Here is a 20,840-nt window from a genome sequence, read left to right as displayed (position 1 = left end):
TGAACTGACCCGAGGGCCCGAGTGCCCTGACTGTGCGGCGCAGTTCCTGCAACCCAAACTGCCGCAGCCTACCGAGCTGCCAGTGGGGGAGGACACTGTAGCAGAACTGGATTGTCCTTTCCCTGGGAAGGAAGAGCAGGAACCTCTGAGGGCGGAACCTGTGGAGGAAGAGGCGCCTGATGGTGCTACCAAGGTGGGTGAAGCCGCTACTGATTTGTCCACTTTAGCCATGGAGGTGGTGGAGGGCCCGTGTGCCCAAATGAACTTTCCAGACGCTGAGCCAGAGCCGCTGAAGGCGGAGCTCCAGATGTCGGAACCCCAGATGTCGGTTCCAGACCCGGTTCCCGAGCAGGAACCACTGAGACCAGAACCACAGATTCCGGAAGGCCAGGGTAAGGTGCTTGTACCCCCGCCCATGTGTGATGATTCTAGCGACCCACCGAGCGTGGTGATGCGCCTGCCGGCGGACCACTCCAGTGAGGTCACCGAAGCGACCGTCTCAACTGATCCAGACCATGATGTGGGCCCGTGTGCCCTGCAACGGCCAGTCCGGCCTACCACCGAGGTACCAGCGGTCCCAGGCTTGGGATCAGTACTTGCCGACAACGATAGGGGTAAGTTGACTGCCCCAGGGGTGTCGGGTGTGAGCTCCCCGGTGATCGTGGAGCCTGGTGACTCCAGAGGTAGGGTCACCCGGGCGATGGGCTCACCCCGTCATCGCGTCCTGGTGGAGGTGTCTCCCCCAGAAGATCTCTGCAGATCGTGGAATGAACTCGACCTCATCAAGGTATCCGGTGTAACGGACCGGAGCGACACATACTCCTGTGAGAATAGTCTCCAAACGGGCCTACCCGAAGAAGTGGTGCCGTCCGCGGAGGAAGTCACCATTAAAGGGATTGCTGACAAAGACAAAGACAAGGACAAAGACTCTGTTGAGACCGCTCTGGTAGTTGTGGCCTCTCCCAGGTGCGCGATGGAGCGCTATGTTCGCCATGTGGTGGATCGAGGCAAGAGGCTGAACCTTCCTGTCTTCCGTGAGACGAGACCGGAGGATCCGGCAAGGGTCAACACCCAGGACCCCTTACTATTTTTTCTGCGAGGGGGAGAAGGTGGGTTGGTGAAAGGGACCAGTTTTGAACTCCAAAAGACTCACAGGAGTCAAGGTGGGATACCCTCACCCAGTCTGTTAGGGGCACTCCACTCTGAGACTCAGCTGGCCTCGGGTATCCATGCGGGGATGTTGGGTACCAATGGGAAATTGCTTGTGTATGATGTATGATGCCGGCTCGGCGGCTTAGGCAGAAGGCGCCGCCATTGCGCGGAGGTTCGCGCATGCGCAGTAGGGCGGAAGAGCGCGATAGGACTCCAGGGATAGGGAGAGGTCGCGCGAGAGTAGGGAACTGTAGAGGGAGAGTGAGGCGGCCATTAGGGGTTCGCGCATGCGCAAGGGAAGCGCGCACGCGGCCCCAATGCTTTAGGCAGCCCCTGGGAACTACAATTCCCAGGAGGCTTAGGGAGACAGGCACCAGGTGCCCCAGAGGAGCCAATAGGGCTGGAGGAAGCTCAGCCCGGGAATATAGATACATTTCCCAGGCTTTGCAACAGTCAGTCAGGGCAGAGCAGAGGAAGGAGTAGGAAGGGTGCAAGGAGCGCGTGGCTCCTGCATCAGGTAAGGGTTCTCCCTAGATCCCCAGGCAGGCCCCAATTCCCGGGTAAGGGCAGGGGGTAACTGAAGAGGGACGGCCTTAGCTAGGGAGGTGACCCTTGAGTGTGGAAGGTGCTGGTTTGGCAGGGCCGCAGCGGAGAGAGCTGTGGGCACTGTCAAAGAGGCACAGTGTGCTAGCAGTGTATGTGCTGCGGGATCCAGGTGGCTGTGTGTGATTGCAGCTGTCTGTGTGTGTGTCAGAGCAGGTGCTTTGGGAGTAGCTAGTTAATAGCTAGTTGTCAGTTACAGATAGGACGGGGTAGCTAGGGGAAGGGGGGCAGGTTATTGTTCACAGGCCCTAGGAGCTTTCCCCAAGCCATCCCAGGTTGCGGTTCTTCAGGGACAGGCCCTAGGTTAGGGTTGCTGTCACTCTCGTAGTAGTTAGTGATAGGAAGGCGGTTGCTGTGCCCGTGCGACGGTGGTGTTGCCGTGATTCGGTTGGAGTTTCCGGGAAGCGGTGGGACCCTCGTTGGGGTTCCCGGCGGAAGACCTGAATAAGGATCAGACGGACGTCTGACCCTTTGAGAAGTGGTTGCGGTCCCGAGCATCGGAGTGCTCGGAAGGTATCTCAAGTATTCTAAGTGCACCAACTGGGCCCTAGCTTAACATAGTGACTGCGCAGTCACCCACGACCTTTCGCAGGATTGCGGGACATTGGGTGTGGGGTGATCACAGGACACTGGGTGGGGAATACCAGACATTGGGCTGAGGTGATGCGGATAGAGCATCCGGTTATGTTATGATGTTATGTACTGTGTTATGTGTTATTAAGTAAAGTGTTAGCTATTGTTTTATATCTACGTGTGTTATGGTATTTCTTATTCAGGGCTATCTTTCCTAACGGGGGATCCTGGGTAAGTGGAGGCGCTGCACCAGGTAATGGTAAGGGTTTCCCCAGGCTCCCAGCTAGCGGAGGCTCAGATCTCCTGGAGCCGCAGGTGTGTTTCAGTACCAGTAACCCTTTAGGAGCAGGTGTGTTGCAGGGAAAGGGACCGGTTAGACCACGAGGGGCCAATGTGAGATTGGGTGGGTCGGCCGGTTCACAAAAAGGGTTACATATATATACTGAGTTAAGTTATGGTGAGTAAAAAAAGTGACAAAAACCCTCCACAGCAAAGCATATAGCAAATGCAAATATACTGTATGCTCATTTGCATGTCTTAGGCAGGTTTGCAACCCCGCCTTTCACCATTATATATATATATATATATATATATATATATATATATATATATATATATATATATATATATGTAACTGTAAATATTACTGTATGTTCATTTGCATGTCTTAGACAGGTCTGCAACCCTGTCTTTCCCCATTGTCACCCAGCATACAGCGCTTCCACTGCAGCAAGGGATTCTGGGAAATGACATGCAAATGAGCACTCAGTGCCACCTTTTGTCTCAAGCTCGTATTACACAATTATATATATATATATAATATATATTTAAATCGGCAGTGCTGTCAATGTGATAGATCCTAATTTCCTGATTACTCATCTTAATTTTACGGACAAGTCATTTGGTATAAAAAAAAAAATCTGTTTTTTTTCCTCTCTCCTTTGTGTACGTTTATTCCAAAGAAACGTGTAGCGCTTTTAAATGTCATCTTTGGGAAAAATTAATGCCCCCCCCCTTAAAGAAGGTTCATTGTATTTAATTTACAATGCAAAGATATAATTATTATATTGAGAAGAAACTTACATTTGAAGTTGTCTTTATTTGTTCATAAAATGACTTACAGGTGGTATACAGTTCATCGTGATAAAAGGCATGTCATGAAGTTTTCCACGTGAGTTCAAACTACATTGCCATCAAATAGATTACTCCATTTAGCACTATTGAATTCCACAGTATATTACGTGTTTGAAGCAGCAATCTGCTTCTTTTACAGTACATTTCTTTTAAACAAGGGGTCCCCGGAACGGAACCGTGGCATCCTAAGCTATGGTGTCTCCTAGATCCGGAGTTTTTTCATTCTGAAATTCCCTTACAAGGATTCTTGTCTGGGAAAAACAATATGGATACTGCCGTCAGCCTCACTCTGTATGCCAATAGAAAGCTGTGACATCATTGTGAGATGACATTGCATCTTCTGATTGGTTGACCAGCGGCCATCTTTGTTTTTCCAAGCAAGTTCTGGCAATGGTAAAAGATTACATATCTCTGCAATCGGGAGGTCCCTGGAGCTTTAAGTGCCACGTTTCAGCCACAGAGGATCCCCTGTTTCAAATAAGGTACAAACATAATAACTGATTTTGGTTGGAATTTTCTGCTTTAAGTATGTATACACTGGCATAATCAAACGTATGTTAATGAATGGACACAATAATGATATACAGAAGCCTAAGTGAAGAGGTCCATGCACAGATCATCCTACAATCTCAGGGGAAATTTGTCATTTTATTTAAGGTGAAATCAAAACCTGACTTTATTGGACAGATCACCCTAGTCCCTGCCTGTACAAATCTCTTTCTTCCCATCCTTCCATGCTGAACATTGTTTTTCCTTTTCACCCTCTTGCTTGCTTGCTTCTCTCCTTGATTTGTGTCTTTCCATACCAAGCCTTCTTATTTAAGTGGGGAAGGAAAGGTCAAAAACGTTATAAGGTTTAGACAACTATCAGTATATAATATGTAAAATATCAATGTTTACAAGCTGATCATGTTACAGGTACATTAACTTTTATCTAGGACATTTGGTCATGGCCATTTCTCCGTGGCCAAACGACCGCCGGCCACTTCGCCGCTAATAAGACCCTAACCTTACCCCTCACCCTAAAACCCACTCATGTGGGTTACCCTACCCTAATACTAACCCTACCCTTTAGCCTAAAAATGTTAACCCCTTACCATAAACCTCCTAAAGTTAACCCCCTACCCTAACAGCTGAAACCCTAAAGTTAACCCCCAACACAAATTACTAAAACCCCTTCAGTTAACCCCCTACCCTAACCGCTAAACCCCCTAAAGTTAACCCCCTTGATTGGCAAGTTATTGGTTGTTGATTTTTAATCATAGAATGTATGTTAATGTGACATTCATTCTGTACTTGTAATCTGTAAGTCCCATGCATTATTTTACTGGTGTTTGTATTCAGCATTGAAGTCTTAATATTGTGATTTTTTGTCAACACCTGCCATATATTATGTTCACGTGCAATAAAGACATATATAAATAAAAACCTTTTGTTTGAATGTAAAATCTTGTTTCTACTGAATGTAAGACTTTTTGCATATTTTGGAAAGCCATTATGTAAACATTGGCTGTGGATTACCTCCAATGAAGCCATGCCATTATACATGAGACTAATCGATACACTCAACTACAGGCTCCAGGAAGTGGATCATATTAGCCTGTACCTGGTTTATAGTTACTTCAGATTCCTGTTTGATCAAAATATGTAAACAAAACTACGTATGAACAGGGTTGAATCATTCTTTTTTCGAATGAAGAGTGGATGTTAGCAGACAAAATGTACCAGAATTTGTAAGGAACACATAACTCTGACCAGCTTTGTAACTGAGATGGATACCATATATTTGCTCACCCACAAGCTCATTACATACTCTTGAACGGGTTAAGGGGTTTAATAGCTGCAATAACAAACACAAGCTTCTCACCTCTACATGTGGCACCAGCAATATATAATGGTTTATATGACTAACTTCTTATTACTAAATAGTAATAAGTAAAACTCTGTTTTTCTCTTGCCACTTGCAAGTTACAACAAGAGCTTCTAGCCATGAAACAGCAACAAGAACTCTTGGAGAGAGAGAAGGAGCACAAGCTTGAGCAGCAGAGACAGGAACAGGAAGTAGAAAGGCATTGTCGGGAGCAGCAGATGTCTCACCCTCGAAGCAAAGACCGAGGAAAAGAAAGTAAGAGTTTCCTTGAGTAACTAAGACTACGGTAGTTCCTCCCTAAGGTTATTATTTAGGATTAGAAATATTCGCTGACAAGCTTCGGACAGAATGATTCCATTTTATGATCAGTGATAAAATAACACATTTGTAAAATAATTTTTAGACAATCGCCTGCATTCAAATGTATTTGTTCCTGTTGATTTTATAATATTGTATGGAAAGCCCATAATCATATCCTTCGAGCTAACCCCAATTGTGTGACAAATCTCTGACATTTCTCTCACCTTAGAAGTCGCCAAGTAATCAAAAACCCACCGTATCCCCCCCACATTATTCCAACGTTGCTAAACCACAAAGACTTTAATTGTCAGGCAATCTAACAAAGGTTTTCAATTGTGTTGTTGTTTATCATGTCAAAATGAAATGTACTTTCATATTTTTTTTTGTTATTCACGACTTTTCAGAACTAAGAGATAAGAGTTTTGACTTTGCAAGATGAGACTTTTGTTGCCCCAACTGCTTCAAATATTAAATCTTAAACATAGAGAGCGACATAGAAAGCATTGTGATACTTTTTATACTAACAAGCAGACAATTGGTTATTGCTGCGCTCTTGTGCATTAAATATGGATTTACGTTAAGAATCTCTTGGTGTGCAAGTTTTTATTCTAATGAAGATATGAAGAAAATGAAGTTAAAACACAGCGTGGTTGTGTGACTTTGATACAGAGATTATGTGCTAAACTTTTACCCCTGAAAAATGGGAACAAACATAACATATGGACTATAAGCATTTTAAAATTTTGCCGCCAAGCGCTGTTTAGCTGAAACTCTGTGACAATCTTTGCGTGACTACCATTTAAATTGGAAGCACTCTATTGGCTGTATGCATGGTGATACAATATAAATATGTGTGTAACTGTCTTTCATATATCACTATTACATGTTTGATCCATATAAACCAATGATAACATTATAATAATTAACATATTTACAATCTGTATAATATTTATTGGGAACACAGTGGTGAACATAGTTGAATAGTACAGACACAGTTAATGTCTGCCACTAGAAATTTACCAATAACTTCTTGGTATATGAGGGCAGGGCCGCTAACCTTTTCCCAGGGCCCAAGACCCGAGTTTCCACCATGGCCCCCCATGTTGACGGCCTTGCAAGTCTCTCTCTCTCTCACACACACCTTCGCTCTCTAGACCACCTCTATTTCTCTCCACCTTCTCACACTCCCCCCTCACCCCTCCTCTTACCCCATCTCTATCACTCTTCCCCTCTCTTACTCTTGCCTGCCTCTCTCTCATTTTGCCTGTCTCTCTCTGCACTCCCCCTCCCTTACACCCCCATCCTCTCTCCTTCTCTTACACCCCCTCCTCTCTCCCTCTTACACGCCCACCCCCTCTCTCCCCCCTCCTACTCTCACTCTCTCCCTCCTCTCACTCTCTCCCTCCTCTCACACCCTTCTCCATCTCTCAATGCCCCCCAGCTCTCTCACTCAATGCCTGCTGCTTTCACTCAATCCCCCCTCCTCCACGCACAACCATTTCTCTCATTCAATTCCCTCCACCCCACACACTAAAAAACTCCAAACACACTTCCTTCCCCAACAGTAATTTGACCTTGTGTAGGGAGGCCTCCACTCCCAGGTTGATATATGCAGACGTTGGGACTGTCAGGGAAGAATGGATTGGGATGTAGGCCCCACCGCGGCAGCACCTGGGAAGAGCTGGGTCCCAGTGGCATGCAGAGATTTGGCAGGCAGATGCAGAAGTTGTGCCCGACCTCTGGCCAGGCCCAACTTCCAGCGTCTGCCTGGGCCCCTGCAGCTTCCAGCCCTGGGACACTTATCCCAGCTCTCTCTTCCCTCAAAACCCCCCCCCCACCCCACAGCTGTCGGCGGCCCTGTATGAGGCTGAGGGTGATAAAGTGACTTACCAAGATTGCACGGACCCTTTTGCAACCAGAGGGACTTGTAGCACAATGCGTTTGCAGACTTAGGCTTTGGTCCCGCTGCGTCCGGCGGCCTGTGCGGCCACGCGGCAGCGGACCACCAGCCCCTTTCCTCTAGTGTGGAGGTCCCCGCTGGCTCCTTACTACTTGGCTGACTGCGTGCTGTGACGTGTCAGCCGGCCGATGCTGCAAGCTCCTAGTGATTTGCTGCTCTGACGCGTCACGTGGTGCGGCAGTCAACCAATGAGGGAAGGAGGGGAGGGAAGGAGCTACGGATGGGAGGTGGCTTGGGAGGGGAGCAGGGAAGGAGCTGCGGGAAAAATGTGTGAGTGTATATGTATGTGTGTGTATGTGTTGTGTGTATGTGTTGTGTGTGGGGTGGTGGGGGGGGTGGACGGCAACACGGCCCCACGGCACCACGATCTCAGACCTGGCAAAGTTTTACCACGCCCCCCCTCCCACTCCCCTCCCGCTCCGGCTCCCGATTCCGTACAGACCGCATATCGCGGTCAATTGCCTGTCAGCGCTCCGCCTGTCTGCAGTGCGGGCGCGCTGACTGAGGGAGCGGGGCCTTAGCCTTATCTGGCAGTGAAAAGGTGCTAAAAAAATGAAGGGTGATAAACCTGATCTGTTTTGCTTTAACTTTTTACATTTCCCAAACATTCAAGTTAATGCATAATCACTGAAACACGATGAGCTGCCTTGAGTCAATAGTTACACACAATAAGAGCCATGAGGAGCAAGAGGGGGGAAAGTCCAGCTGCTGTTCCTGCCTTTTACACTTACAGAATAATCGCTGAATTACTGTTTTGACAGTTTTCCTATTCTAATTACTGTTTGCATTTGCAATCAGTATTCATTACAGACTTGTCACCAATAGCCATCCTTTCTTTTTTCATCAAATCATCAAAGAAACCAAATTGTAACTGTCTGCTTGACCTTCTCTGTCACCAATCCCCCCACCAAAAAGGAATATCAAAACGTTTTAAAATAAGCGAATGGCAAGTAATGTTTTGAAATATCATATTTTCTCTTGTTTCGGTATTGGCAGTTTTCGTGTGAAGTGAAGGACAGGTGCCGGTAGATCTTGACACATATACGAAAAACACTTGGTGATTGTAGTGCAGGGGTTTCCAACTCAGGCCTCAAGGGCCGCCAGCAGGCCAGCTTTTCTGATATCCCTGCTTCAGCACAGGTTGCTGTCTACGACTGAGCCACTGATTGGGCCACCTGTGCTGAAGCAGGGATATCCATAAAAGCTGGCCTGTTGGTGGCCCTCGAAGACTGAGTTGGAGACCCCTGATGTATTGCATCACACTGATATACACTCTGGGGTCACCTAAAGATTGCAAAGCTAAAAAATTCTCGTCTGTAAAACAATATCCAAAATAAAAATAATTTGGGGTTCATTTTTCAACAGGTCATCATTGAAAAAGGAACATAATTACTAAATGTTTTGTAATAATTGCTTACACTATGCTTCCTCACAGTTTCTTTTTCCTACATACCATAATTCACATAATATACATATTCACATAATGTGTGAATTTACATATTTCGGCTGCTCTGATTTCTTTAGTCCTGAACAGGCCTGTAAAAAAGGCACTTCAAATTCCTTTCAGGACTAAAGAAACTAAAAGCAAACTGATGAGGAATTATAAGAGTATCCAGATTTCGTGGCAGCTACTTTTGTGGGTAAGCAGCCAGCGTGCTTCTTAATGAGCTTGCTCACTAGAGGGAGACAAATGCATACAATTTCCTTTCCAGAGTAGTAGTATCTATCAGGTTTTAAATGAGCTTAGATTCTAAAATGCTTCACTCATTTCAACTAGCTTTGTTTTCATAAAATAGTAGTTGAGATAAAACACTTTAAGATAATCACCCAGACTACAAAAGAATAGGATCATATAGACAATTGTTTATTTTTTAATTGATGCAACAGTAACACCACAACAGACATTATTGCCGTCTGAAAAATACAAAAAATGCATTCTTAAAGCTGCAGTTCAGGCAATATCCTGCATGTGTGTTTTTTTAATAAATCAGTTCTGTAGTAAGAAAAAATACTTTTAGCATTTTCTGTTTTAAAAAAAACAACTTTGAAAGACCAATTTTCTTGTATTCTATTTTAACAAGCATGCTTGTTCCTATAGCAACGATTTACATTCCCCATATTTAAAGATGTCGCCAAACTTTGCCGATCAATAGACGGAGAACGAATTGACCGGCAGCTATGCAGTTCTTTAGATAATTAGAGATTGCCCACATGAAACTATTGAAGTAAAAAAATTAAAAAAAAATTAAAAAAAAGACTGAACTGCAGCTTTAAAGCCAACATTGGATGCATATCTTTTCCATAATTCTACCATTTGTAAGACTTTGGAACAAAAAGGACAATGAAAATAATAATTTAAACCCGAAAACACCAAATTCCCATGTTACAATGCTGCTGGGAATATTAGCACCAAATTATCACAAATAGGAAAGTGTTGCACAGATCTCACACTGCTGGGGAAATGGGCTAAACCTGTTATAGAAACCAAAGGATGCTCAGTATATTAAAACTCATTCAAAAATGGCATTAAGAATTACATGTTAAAATAAATAAAGGTAGTGAGTATTATCTAATACTACAGAACAGATTTATTAAAAAAACAAAAACACATGTAGGATATTGTTTGGATTCCTCCTTTAAAGCCTCATTTGATTTCTATAGCATGCTTTAGTCCACCTCCCAAGCAGTGCAAGATCTTTGCAACACTTTTCTGTTTGTGATAATTTGTTGCAAATGTCCCCAGCAATTTGAGCTGTAAACTGTAATAATAGATAGTGTCACCTTAGTAATATAAGGATACATTGTAGCTGTTGTGTTACACTGACTGAAAGATTGATTGAAATTGAAAGGCGTCCATTATGTTAGACACACAATCAAGATTTTGACAGCTTTATAACAGGAGCACCAAACGACTGCCAGCTTATGTAAGAATGTAGAATTATACATTGCCACATGCTTTACAAGAAAAAAAATAAAAAATAAATTGGAAAGTAGTAATGCTGCTTTAACTGCAATCCACAAAGTTTATAAAGCATCAGTTTCTCTTACATGAACTGCAACAAGAAGCACCACGTTACATTCAGGCAGACGTGACAGGACTACTGGTTTCTAAATAACTGCTGATCAGAAAAAGCACCGAATGTACAGTAGGGCAATGAAACAAAAACAGGTGCCTCTAAATTGTTGTTTGCAATTCACTTTCACACAACCGGTTACTTGCAGCAGGTTTTTCATTTAACTGCCGATAGGTTACATTTGAGATTTAATTGACCTTAGGGGAACATATTCCATTTTCCAACAGTATGCGCAATGCATTTTATATTTTAAAAATCACGATATTAATTTGAAATGTTAGCAGTTGGTAATTTCATAAGTACCCTAAGGGTAAACAAATAGTGTAGGAAACACAATTAAATTGTCATTTTTATAGGACTTTTCCTCTGGCTGATTTTATGCTGTATTAAACCTGTTACCTAGAAATAAGTCAAATGAAGTCACACTTTGTAAATCAAGTTTAACCCTTTCTGCGCCCACCGGGCCATCTGTGCCATTTATATGTATTTATTGTGTTCGATTTCTGGCAAGAAGTCCCAGAAGGTGTTCTGTTTATGTTCAGTAAACTTGTTTTCTCCTTTTAACTTCATGCTGTAAGGTGTTATACCCAATTGCATTTCAGGAGCTGTGGCCAGCACAGAGGTTAAACAGAAACTACAAGAGTTCCTCCTGAGTAAATCTGCCACAAAAGAATCTTTTACTAACGGAACCAATCATTCCATGAGCCACCACGCCAAGCTCTGGTACACGTATGTGATCTGTTCTTGATTTATTATCCATTTTTATTATAAGAAGTTTCATGTCTTATTCTGCAGATATTTGCTATTTGATATTTGCTACTTCCTGGTAAAACATTTTATAAATAAATACATTTGAAATGTCTATTTTTACATCCTTGTCTATTTGAAAATAGCAAAAGCCAAAGTTTTATCTTTGTATAATTTCCAGATCATTTTCTAAATACATAATCCTATCGCCATGATGCTTATTGGACAATATGAAAAGTATCTATATATGTACATGAGCTATTACATTTACATAGGTTCTTTCTTCAGATACGGCCTTTTACACGTATATTTGAGACCTCTCTTCATAATTCTTATGTTGGTTTAATAAATTTGTCTCAACCTACAAAATAACTAATAAAGCTCTTATACTTTTGTGTAATACTAGAAACATGCATCAATGTCTCTTTATTGCATATTGAGTAAAAATTGTTACGTGCATATTCAAGATTAATTAAGATGAAAATTGAATGGCTTTAATATATGTATTTTTAAATGACCATATGAATTTAAATGCCGGAAAGGTAAACATTAAAAATAAAGTCACCAATTTTGAACTTGCAGAATCCGCCCAAATCTGTTTCCCGGATTTTCGCTGATGTGACCTCCAAAATCGGTTTTGCGGTGTAAAATCCTAAATGGATTTCAGTGGTTTCAATCCGCGTGGATTCATCAAAAACCGCCATTGGATACAACCTGTGGACTCATTTGTAGAATCCAATTCGTGGTTTCAGTGATCCGTTGGCGGATTCTTAACAATCTGCCACCGGATTGCTGAATCAATGGATTGTATTCTACAAATCTGTCCACGGGTTGCAGAATCCATGGAGTAAATTGATAATAATAGAAAATTTGCAAAACGCGAATCCCCCTTTTTCAGATTGATCCGCTGAAATCCGCTGACTAAAGGAACCGGCCGATGCACTGTGGATCCAAATCCACCCCAAAAATTCACCCATCTCTACTCAGAAGTCAAAATCAGACTGCTATCAAAATATTCAAAATTGTAGACACATATAACATATATTGAAAATACATTTTCAAACTGTATACAGTGTCTGAATGGTTCCCGGGTGAATACTGTAACTGATCCAGAAAGACTCCCTCCATGAGGTCGCATAGCTTAAATATAATGTTTGGACAGTTGTAACAAGAGGAAACATGACAGCTTTGACAAGCAACAGCTCCTTTGGAGGACCAATTCCAGAGAATTGCAAATAAACATTGTTTCGGTTTGAATTGTATCTATATCCACAATCCAAGGACTGAACATGATCTCAGAAATAAATTGGATATGTCCATTTGATGATGCATGTAGTTAGAAAGATACATGGACCACCAATAAGTCGTCCCATTAGAGCAGATGCATTTATCAATAAATCTATCTGTGTCACCAACTTAAGAAACTACAAAAGCAATGGGGTGTATTGGGCGAAAAACAACACAGATATTATAAACACAGAGGCTCATGGGGGACATTTGTGGATGATTCCTTTTACCCACGATGCGGAAGACCTGTAGCACTTATTGTATGTTTGGTATTCTTCTTGTTAAAGGTCCGCACACCATACGTCACTGGATCAAAGCTCCCCACCACTGAGTGGGACCTCTCCATCTTACAAGTACACTTTACCAGGAGCTCAGGATGCCAAGGAGGACTTCCCTTTAAGAAAAACAGGTAAGGTTGTTGTTATATTTTCCTGGCCTTGCATTAAAATGTCATCTACACTTGATCTTGAAAAGCAGAATTGTACACTTTTTGACATTTCAGGTTTCATGTTCGGTGGGGTCTACTTGTCATCTTGGTTATGCAAATGTCATCCTTTATATGTTCAAATCTATTAGTTCTTTAAAAAAAAAAAAACATACTTTAACCTTTGCCTGCTTTTCACCATTTAGGCCGTGATTACACCAGAAATCTCACGCTTGAAAACAAAACAATCAAATGCAATGAAAGCGCACATAGCAATTGCGACGGTAGCGCTGCAACGTACTGCAAAGCTTCTGTCTCATGAAGAGATTTGAGATTTTGTTTTTCACAGGCGATGGCCGCATCACGTGACTGGCACGGCCAATCACAGTGCATGTTAAACAAACCAGGAAGGGATGAATTGGTCATTTCTCCTCTGCAGTAGTGCTATAAATGACTTCTGCATGTGCACATGTAGCACCGCTACGTCGCTACGATGACATTACCGGATCACTCTGCAGCTCTGAAGTTTCTGGTATAATTGAGGTCGTAGAAAACATTTGTTTTTTTTTGTTTTTCTCTGCATTGATGCTCTGCCATTCAAATTCTTGACACACTCCCATTTCGTTCTATGGGGGGTGATTCACGAAGATCCTTTGCAGCTTAAGGCTGCACTTACAGTGCCGGCGACTGCGACAGCGACGTCGCGTCAAAACAAATTCATTGCCGCCGTCGCGTGCGCTTATAGTAAGCACGATGTGACGGAGTGACGGCTTGGTCGTGATCGCTGGAAGTCATCTCAATTTGATTTTTCCAGGGACCACAGTGTGACGTCACCATCGCGTAGCCGTCGCCGGCACTTTAAGCGTAACCTAATGCATACAGTTCTAGATCTTTTGAGACTTTATTATTATTAACGTTTACTTGTAAAGCGCCAACATATTCTGCAGCGCGGTACAGCAGAGGTACAGAGAGACATCAATGACATAAACTGAATGACATACATGTAATGACAGACAAGCACACACAGATACAGAAGGTAATGAGGGCCCTGCTCCTGAGAGCTGACAATCTAGAGGGAATAAGGGGCAATGTTAAAACAAAAGATAAAGTGGGGGATGGAGTATAGCTCAGGATGGGGTATGGTCCAGCTGCACTTCTGGATCCATTGATATTTGGTGTGTGGTTGTTAGGGGGTGTTAGCGTGGAGTTTTGTCCAGTCACACAGTTGGTACCAATAGGATTGGGAGTAGTGGGTGGATGTTAGGGGTATGCCAGATAGGCTTCCTTAAACATCACCTTGTCTTGACTGAATAACAAGTTGGTGTTATATCTATGATCATTCTCCTTTAAGCAATTACTGCATAAAAGCTATCAATAAATAATAATATAAATGCCACCTGTTAACCACTATTTTATATCATCCCAATTTACAATCACTCACTAACCTAATTAAATATCAAGAGTAGCAAGATAATTCCAAGTTAATAATGCAATAACGTCCATGTACATTATATGGACAGCATATATATCTATCGTTGTTATTGTATAGTACTTGTCGTCTTGTAGACCATTGCAGTGTTTAATGACTCACAATAAACCATGTCAATTTACTTTAATACGGACAGTGGCTTTATTGATACAGATTCCATATTGTAATACGTTGTAGCGTTCTGAACCCCTTTCACTCTAAAAAAAAAAAAAAAACTTTTTGGTGAGAGTAAGTCCCTATGAAATTCCTTCTACCTAGGATAAAACAAAATGGCTAAATAGCAGTCGATAAAGTTAATATAGTGTTGATGTTACTGTACTCTCTTGTAAGCAGGAGGCAATAGACGGTAAGGCCTGGGACCCGGTGCGCCCGGCGGCGCGGGCGGCCACACGCGAGTTCCCCACCAGCAGGGGAATCCTCCCGAGCCGGTCCCGGTCCCCCCTGGCTGCACAGCTCACTACACGCTGTGACGTGTCAGCCGCTACGGGATACAAGAGAATGGTGATCCCTAGCGTTGACGCGTCACGTGGTGTGGCTGTGAGCCAATGAGGAGGGGAGGCTTTGGGAGGAGGAGAGGCTTCGGGGAGCGGGGAGGAGTGTGGGGGGAAAGCAACGTGAGTGCCTGTCTGTGTGTGTATGTGTGTCTGAGTGCCTATCTGTGTTTGTGTATGTGTGTGCCTGAGTGCGTGAGTGCCTGCCTCTGTGTGTATGTGTATAAGTGCCTGCCTGCGTGCGTGCGTGTGTGTGAGAGAGTGCCTGCATGTGTGTGTATGTGTGTGTCTGAGTGCGTGAGTGCCTGCCTCTGTCTGTGTGTGTGTGTCTGTGTGTGTGTGTGTGTGTGTGTCTGCGTGTGTGTATGAGTGCCAGCCCGAGCCCGTGGAGGGAGGGAGGGGGGGAGAGTAGCGGGTCCCTCCGCTCAAGCCACGCCCCCCCTACCGCTCAAACCTCCCACTCCCGCCCACCTCCCACTCCCGCCCACCTCCCGCTCCCTACAGACCGCATATCGCGGTCTGTGTCTGTCAGCGCCCCGCCTGTCTGCAGTGCGGGCGCGCTGACTGAGGGAGCGGGGCCTTAGCCTAAGGGTGAGGCAAGATTATGGGACAGGAAATTGCAATCATAATGTCTCACTCTTCATTGGAAATCATTGTTATTAGGTACAAGTTATACTTTTTTTTAATGTCATTTGGTTTCTTTATTTTGGTGTGTCAATATACTTTTAAACTTGGAAAATTTGGTGATCATTGAACAAAATAGACAGAAAGTGAATAGGATGTAAGGGGTCTTCTAACACTGGAAGGTGCTGCTTAGCACTGATTGTAAATATGGACCAAAGTGCTACAGTATGACCCCACCCTCCTGCTGCAATTAGGAAGGTACCAACTAATGGAGTTGTATTTTCCCCTAAACTGCAATCATTGAGAAAATACCTGTTTGCCCATACAGGATATTTTGAACAAAAGTGATATGTGCTTGTATTGTACTCCACTCCACTTACCCTCCAAGAAATATAAAAATATAGGTGATAATTATCTGCATATAAAAAATGAGCTGTTTAAGTGCTTAGATCTATATGGTGCCTTTATTTTTTTTACTAGAACAAACCTGATTCCATATGCTTGAGATCCTGATTGTGAATGGAATGTATTCTGTAACTTTTCTGTACTTGATTCTTTGATGTTCAATACTGAGACGTCTTGATTGTTGTTTTAGGTTCCCGTCTAAAAAACTGTCATAAAAGAAATAACTCTGTGTTTTGTGATGGGCATAACATTTACATCAAGATAGACTTTTTGAACCCCTGCTGAGCATTTGAATGGATTTAGAATTACGTACATTACAATATAACCAAACAAGTACTATTGATGTTTAATGAAAGTGGCATTTGAAACTAATACATGTCCCAAATGAAAACCTTATCAGAATCTCATACTTGGGAATTTGCCCTTAAAGTGTACCCTGTGTCCATTTATATTAGCAATAAATTGTCTGATGTCTTATATAGATGAAAAGAGGTAGACATTGCAAATTAACCTTGAAGGATTATTGAGTGTGTAATTTTCATTACGTAAGGTAAATATATGGTTAGAGCAAACTTTTTCTTTCTAAATGTTAGATTGATTATGTAGCAGATACAAATACTACTAACGACTGTATGTCCTGTACCTCCTGTAACTTCTGTGGAGTGTGGTTTGCTGTAGTTGGCCGCCAATTACATACCAAACATACTTTATTATCTGTCGTTTTTCCTTTGATTTATAGTACAAAATTGTTCAGAAAAGTGTATTCAAAGTAGTTGCTGTTATAAATTCACTATACTGTGCCTGGCACAAATACTGATAAATTAACAGAATAATAATATTCACTTATAGCACATACAAAAAAATGATTGCTGTCCACTATTGGGCATGTGTTACTCTCTTACCTTTTATGCTTTGCTACCGTAGGTATGCAGTGAAGATACAGTAATAAATATTGGACTTCTGTTAACTGTCCAACAGTACTGTATGTAATGTAAGTGCAGCTGTTTAGCACTTGCATACAGTTTGAAAGTAATTGGAAAATCACTGCAGCCACTTTATTGTTAAATACAAAGAACTATACGGTGAAATAGAAAATACTCATCAATAGTACTAGAGAGAAATACAGAATTCACAAGATCTTCTGGGCTAAATAGGACAGTTTGTAACTTACCGTATGAATTTCATAAATCACATGCAAAGTAAAACTGAAGTATGCATTTCCAAATAAATATACACCTAACAATAATGTTTATGATCTAATGTAAAACAGGCCAGATATGCAGTATGGTAAAGGTAGAAATTAACACATTGTGATATGAAACAATTTTGGACCAAAGTTTCTTATTTTATACTCATTGATAATGGGTCTTTAAAGAAAGAAAAAAAAAGTGTTTTTCCCACTTTGTGCAACATTGGTTGAATAATGCACAAGATATATAGCATTTCATTAATTTATTTGACAGTTTAACAGCTTGCAGAAATACCCTGTTTACTTATTAAATCACAATAAGCACAATAGAGTTAATTCTAGCCTTTGGCTATATATGCCTTATATTTTTAATGCTGGTTTACCAGGAAAGAAACAGGAACCTCGACACGAGTCAAATGACCCTATGCTCATCAAAGTGGCCGCTAGGCTATCCTTTAGGTAGAAGGGACAATGTGGAGCCTGTGTCACCCCCATGGGGATAGGACAGACAATGATGTCCCAATAACTTTTACAGTGATGGACAGGCAGAAACTGGTAACCTTTGCCATTAAGGTTGAGTCTTTTTCCTTTGCCCTGGGATAGAAAAGGTCATTGTTTTTTGTAGTTATATATAAACCTGATATGAAAGTGTCTATTTAGGAATAAGTTCATGAATATAAAATCCTTCTACATTTTAATTCATGTTGCTTTTAGGTGATTTATTTGCATCACAATGTATAATTTATTTGTGGGAATATAATCCTGACAGTGCAGACTTAAGTGTGTATTTTGCATGGTGGCAGTTTTATATTGTATAAAGACAACGATTCGAGTGCCCATTTTTGCACAATCTCACCTATTGCATTTTCATAAATCAACCCCATAGTTCTTTCCCCCTTCCTAAGACTTCTGGAAGCCTATTCCCTCTCCATAAATATACTGTATTTCCTGCCGTATACACAACCTTTGCAAACTATATTGACCTTTTCCCTCTCTTACACTTCCCATGTGGAATAATGTATACAAGTTTCAGATTCTTTTTCCTATTTGAGGCATACACTAGCATAGCTCTGTTTACGTCAATGGTTTCTGTTTACGATCAGTGATCTAGTTCTTTAGCTTCTACCATTCTTTATTTCATCCCTTCTGACTCCACTATTGGCCTTCTTTTGGACTTTTACATTCATATTGTATCATCCCTCTGCTTCTTGTGCTTCACACCCTTCTTTCTCTAACCCATGATTTTGTTTTTCCTGAACGAGCTGCTTCTGGTACCCACAACTGTGGCCACTTTCTGGTTATTGTATTTGCTGAGATTCTTTTCATTGTCTTATTTTTCAGGTCTATCTGACCAATACCTAAAGTTTTCTTATGCCATACCTCCAACTTCTTTACTACTTTACCATTATTATTATTTATTTGTGAACAGCAAACCTGTTCCACAGCACGGCACAATGGGGTACAGAGTTATGTATATTACAAAAACAAACCATTACATGCAGGTGAGGACAAACATGCACAAACAGATACAAAGAGGGAATTAGGGCCCTACTCGTGAGAGCTTACAATTACTTTTAAAGGTACTTTCTAAAGTTGTGTTCCACTGATCCCCATACTTCACTGTCACTTTCACTATTTTTCCCAGTCTTGCTTGTACCTTCCTCTTCTCTAGACCGCACTCTCCAGTTGGTCCCAATACACTTGCAAACATTTGATCTCCGCTCCTCTTATGTAACACCATTCTCTTCTCCAACTAGTCTTCTAGTTTTTGCTGATTATTTTAGGGTCAAGGTTAACATGATGTACCTAGCAAACCCCTTTGCTACATTAGACCTTCCTCATTCATCTTTTCACTAATCCTCCTCAATCTATTTTTTAATCTTTTTTGCCTCCTTTTTCCCTTTACCCTATGCCCACTTTATAATTTTTCTTCTCACCTCACGTATCCACTCTGCTATTACCTTGAACCTATTACCGTAATGAAATATTTCCTGTGTTCTGAGATCTATCTGTATATACCATTAAACCTGCTCCGATGAAGAATGGACTCCTGAGGAGTTCTAAACCTACACCCGACTGCAGTAAAGCCGTATTTCCTCCTTTTGTACGCTCAAGCTCGTCTGCAAGTTCAGTTTTCTCAATTCAATTCTCTTGTTCTCCTTGATCTTCAATCATGTTTCTTACCTGCCTAATTCTGCTGCAATTTCCTTATCAAAGTAGCCAATGATCACAAAGCTGATATAACACATGGTCAGTACTTTGCACATGCATCTTGGTCTCTTGATTCTTATCTAAGGCCTATGTATTATCTATATGCAGGTCTCTATTTGGGGACTTATACTTTATTTGCACTAATTGATCTCATTGGTTGGCCTTATAAATTGCGTTGGCTTCTAGTATCACCTCTACTAACCCAGTATCTCTAGTATCTATCTAGTATCTAGTAATCTAGTATCTAGTATCTAGTATCTAGTATCTATCTCTCCATCAATATCATTCCCTGCATAGCCCTACATGTCTCAGCAATCTCCTCATCCTTCCACTTTCAGTTCACACCCCGTCTCTCCCTTCTTTAAATCACTCTGCTGGCTTTGCTATTAGATTTTGTATTTATTACAAAATTCTTCTCTTAGGTTTCATGGCTTTTGATTCCTCTGCTTTTCTTTACATCCTCACTCTAAATTCCTGCGGTACCCACTGTTCACCTCTTTTACTCTGTCAATTAATCTTTTACTCAAAGTTGTCTAGTTCATGCCCAGCATGTCTCTACAACTCTTTCACACCTTTTTTTTTTCACTTACATGCTCCTTGTACTGCTCTGTTCCTATCAATGCTCACAAGCCCTATCCTCCCACATTTAAAGACTGATTAATTGAAAGTCAACTTTTTCAATGAGATATTTCAACAGCATTAAAGTACTAACGACTAGAATGTCCTGTCACTAAAGGCACTTACCTCACCGCTTTGCCTTACACTTATATGATTATTCCTGCTACCACATACTGTATCCCTTAGAACAGGGCTCTTCAACTAGTTTTCTCTAAGGCACCAGATTGGAAACTAAATCATGAGTAGAAGGGACATAAGACTATCTCTGACCATGTTAAATGTCTAATTTATGTATTATTTGAATTTTAATTGTTTTCATATCTTAAATTGTTTCTAAAGTGCTGCACTCATAATTAGTGCTGCACTAAAATAATAATACCATAATAACGATCTTAGCCTTTGTAGTGTACAAATGCATTACCAAAATGTCAGCTATGTGGCTCTGAATTGCTGAGGGCATTGCAACTTTAATAGTTACACAACTAAAATGGCTTCTGTTGCAGCTTTGTCAATAGTTGTTTGTTTGTTTTTTACTCTAAATGTGATAATTAATAGTAAGTGGTTAATCTGTAGAAATCAGGCAGAAAGGTCACACCTCAGAGTTCTTGCCTTGGGGGTTATTAACCCGAGGAAACAAGACTGACTTGCTGCATTAGAGCCCTGTTAACAAAATTGTAAACCCCACAAAA

General features: G+C 41.8%; 1 protein-coding gene across 4 annotated transcripts in view; it reads left to right on the top strand.

Moving 5' to 3' along the window:
- Positions 1 to 20,840, top strand: part of HDAC9 (histone deacetylase 9) — an 869,204-nt gene that overhangs the window by 642,339 nt on the left and 206,025 nt on the right. For 3 of the 4 annotated variants that reach the window (XM_075587185.1, XM_075587186.1, XM_075587188.1), the window contains 3 exons: positions 5,431 to 5,587; positions 11,269 to 11,395; positions 12,988 to 13,109. In XM_075587185.1, coding sequence (XP_075443300.1) covers positions 5,431 to 5,587; positions 11,269 to 11,395; positions 12,988 to 13,109 — 406 coding nt within the window. The remainder of the gene's footprint in view (positions 1 to 5,430; positions 5,588 to 11,268; positions 11,396 to 12,987; positions 13,110 to 20,840) is intronic. The other variant, XM_075587187.1, reaches the window with a different exon arrangement.

The sequence above is a fragment of the Ascaphus truei genome, chromosome 2, assembly GCF_040206685.1.
Source record: "Ascaphus truei isolate aAscTru1 chromosome 2, aAscTru1.hap1, whole genome shotgun sequence".
Classification (NCBI taxonomy): Eukaryota; Metazoa; Chordata; class Amphibia; order Anura; family Ascaphidae; genus Ascaphus; species Ascaphus truei.
Note: the sequence above shows the minus strand (reverse complement) of the source record. Positions and strands in the feature narration are given on the sequence as shown.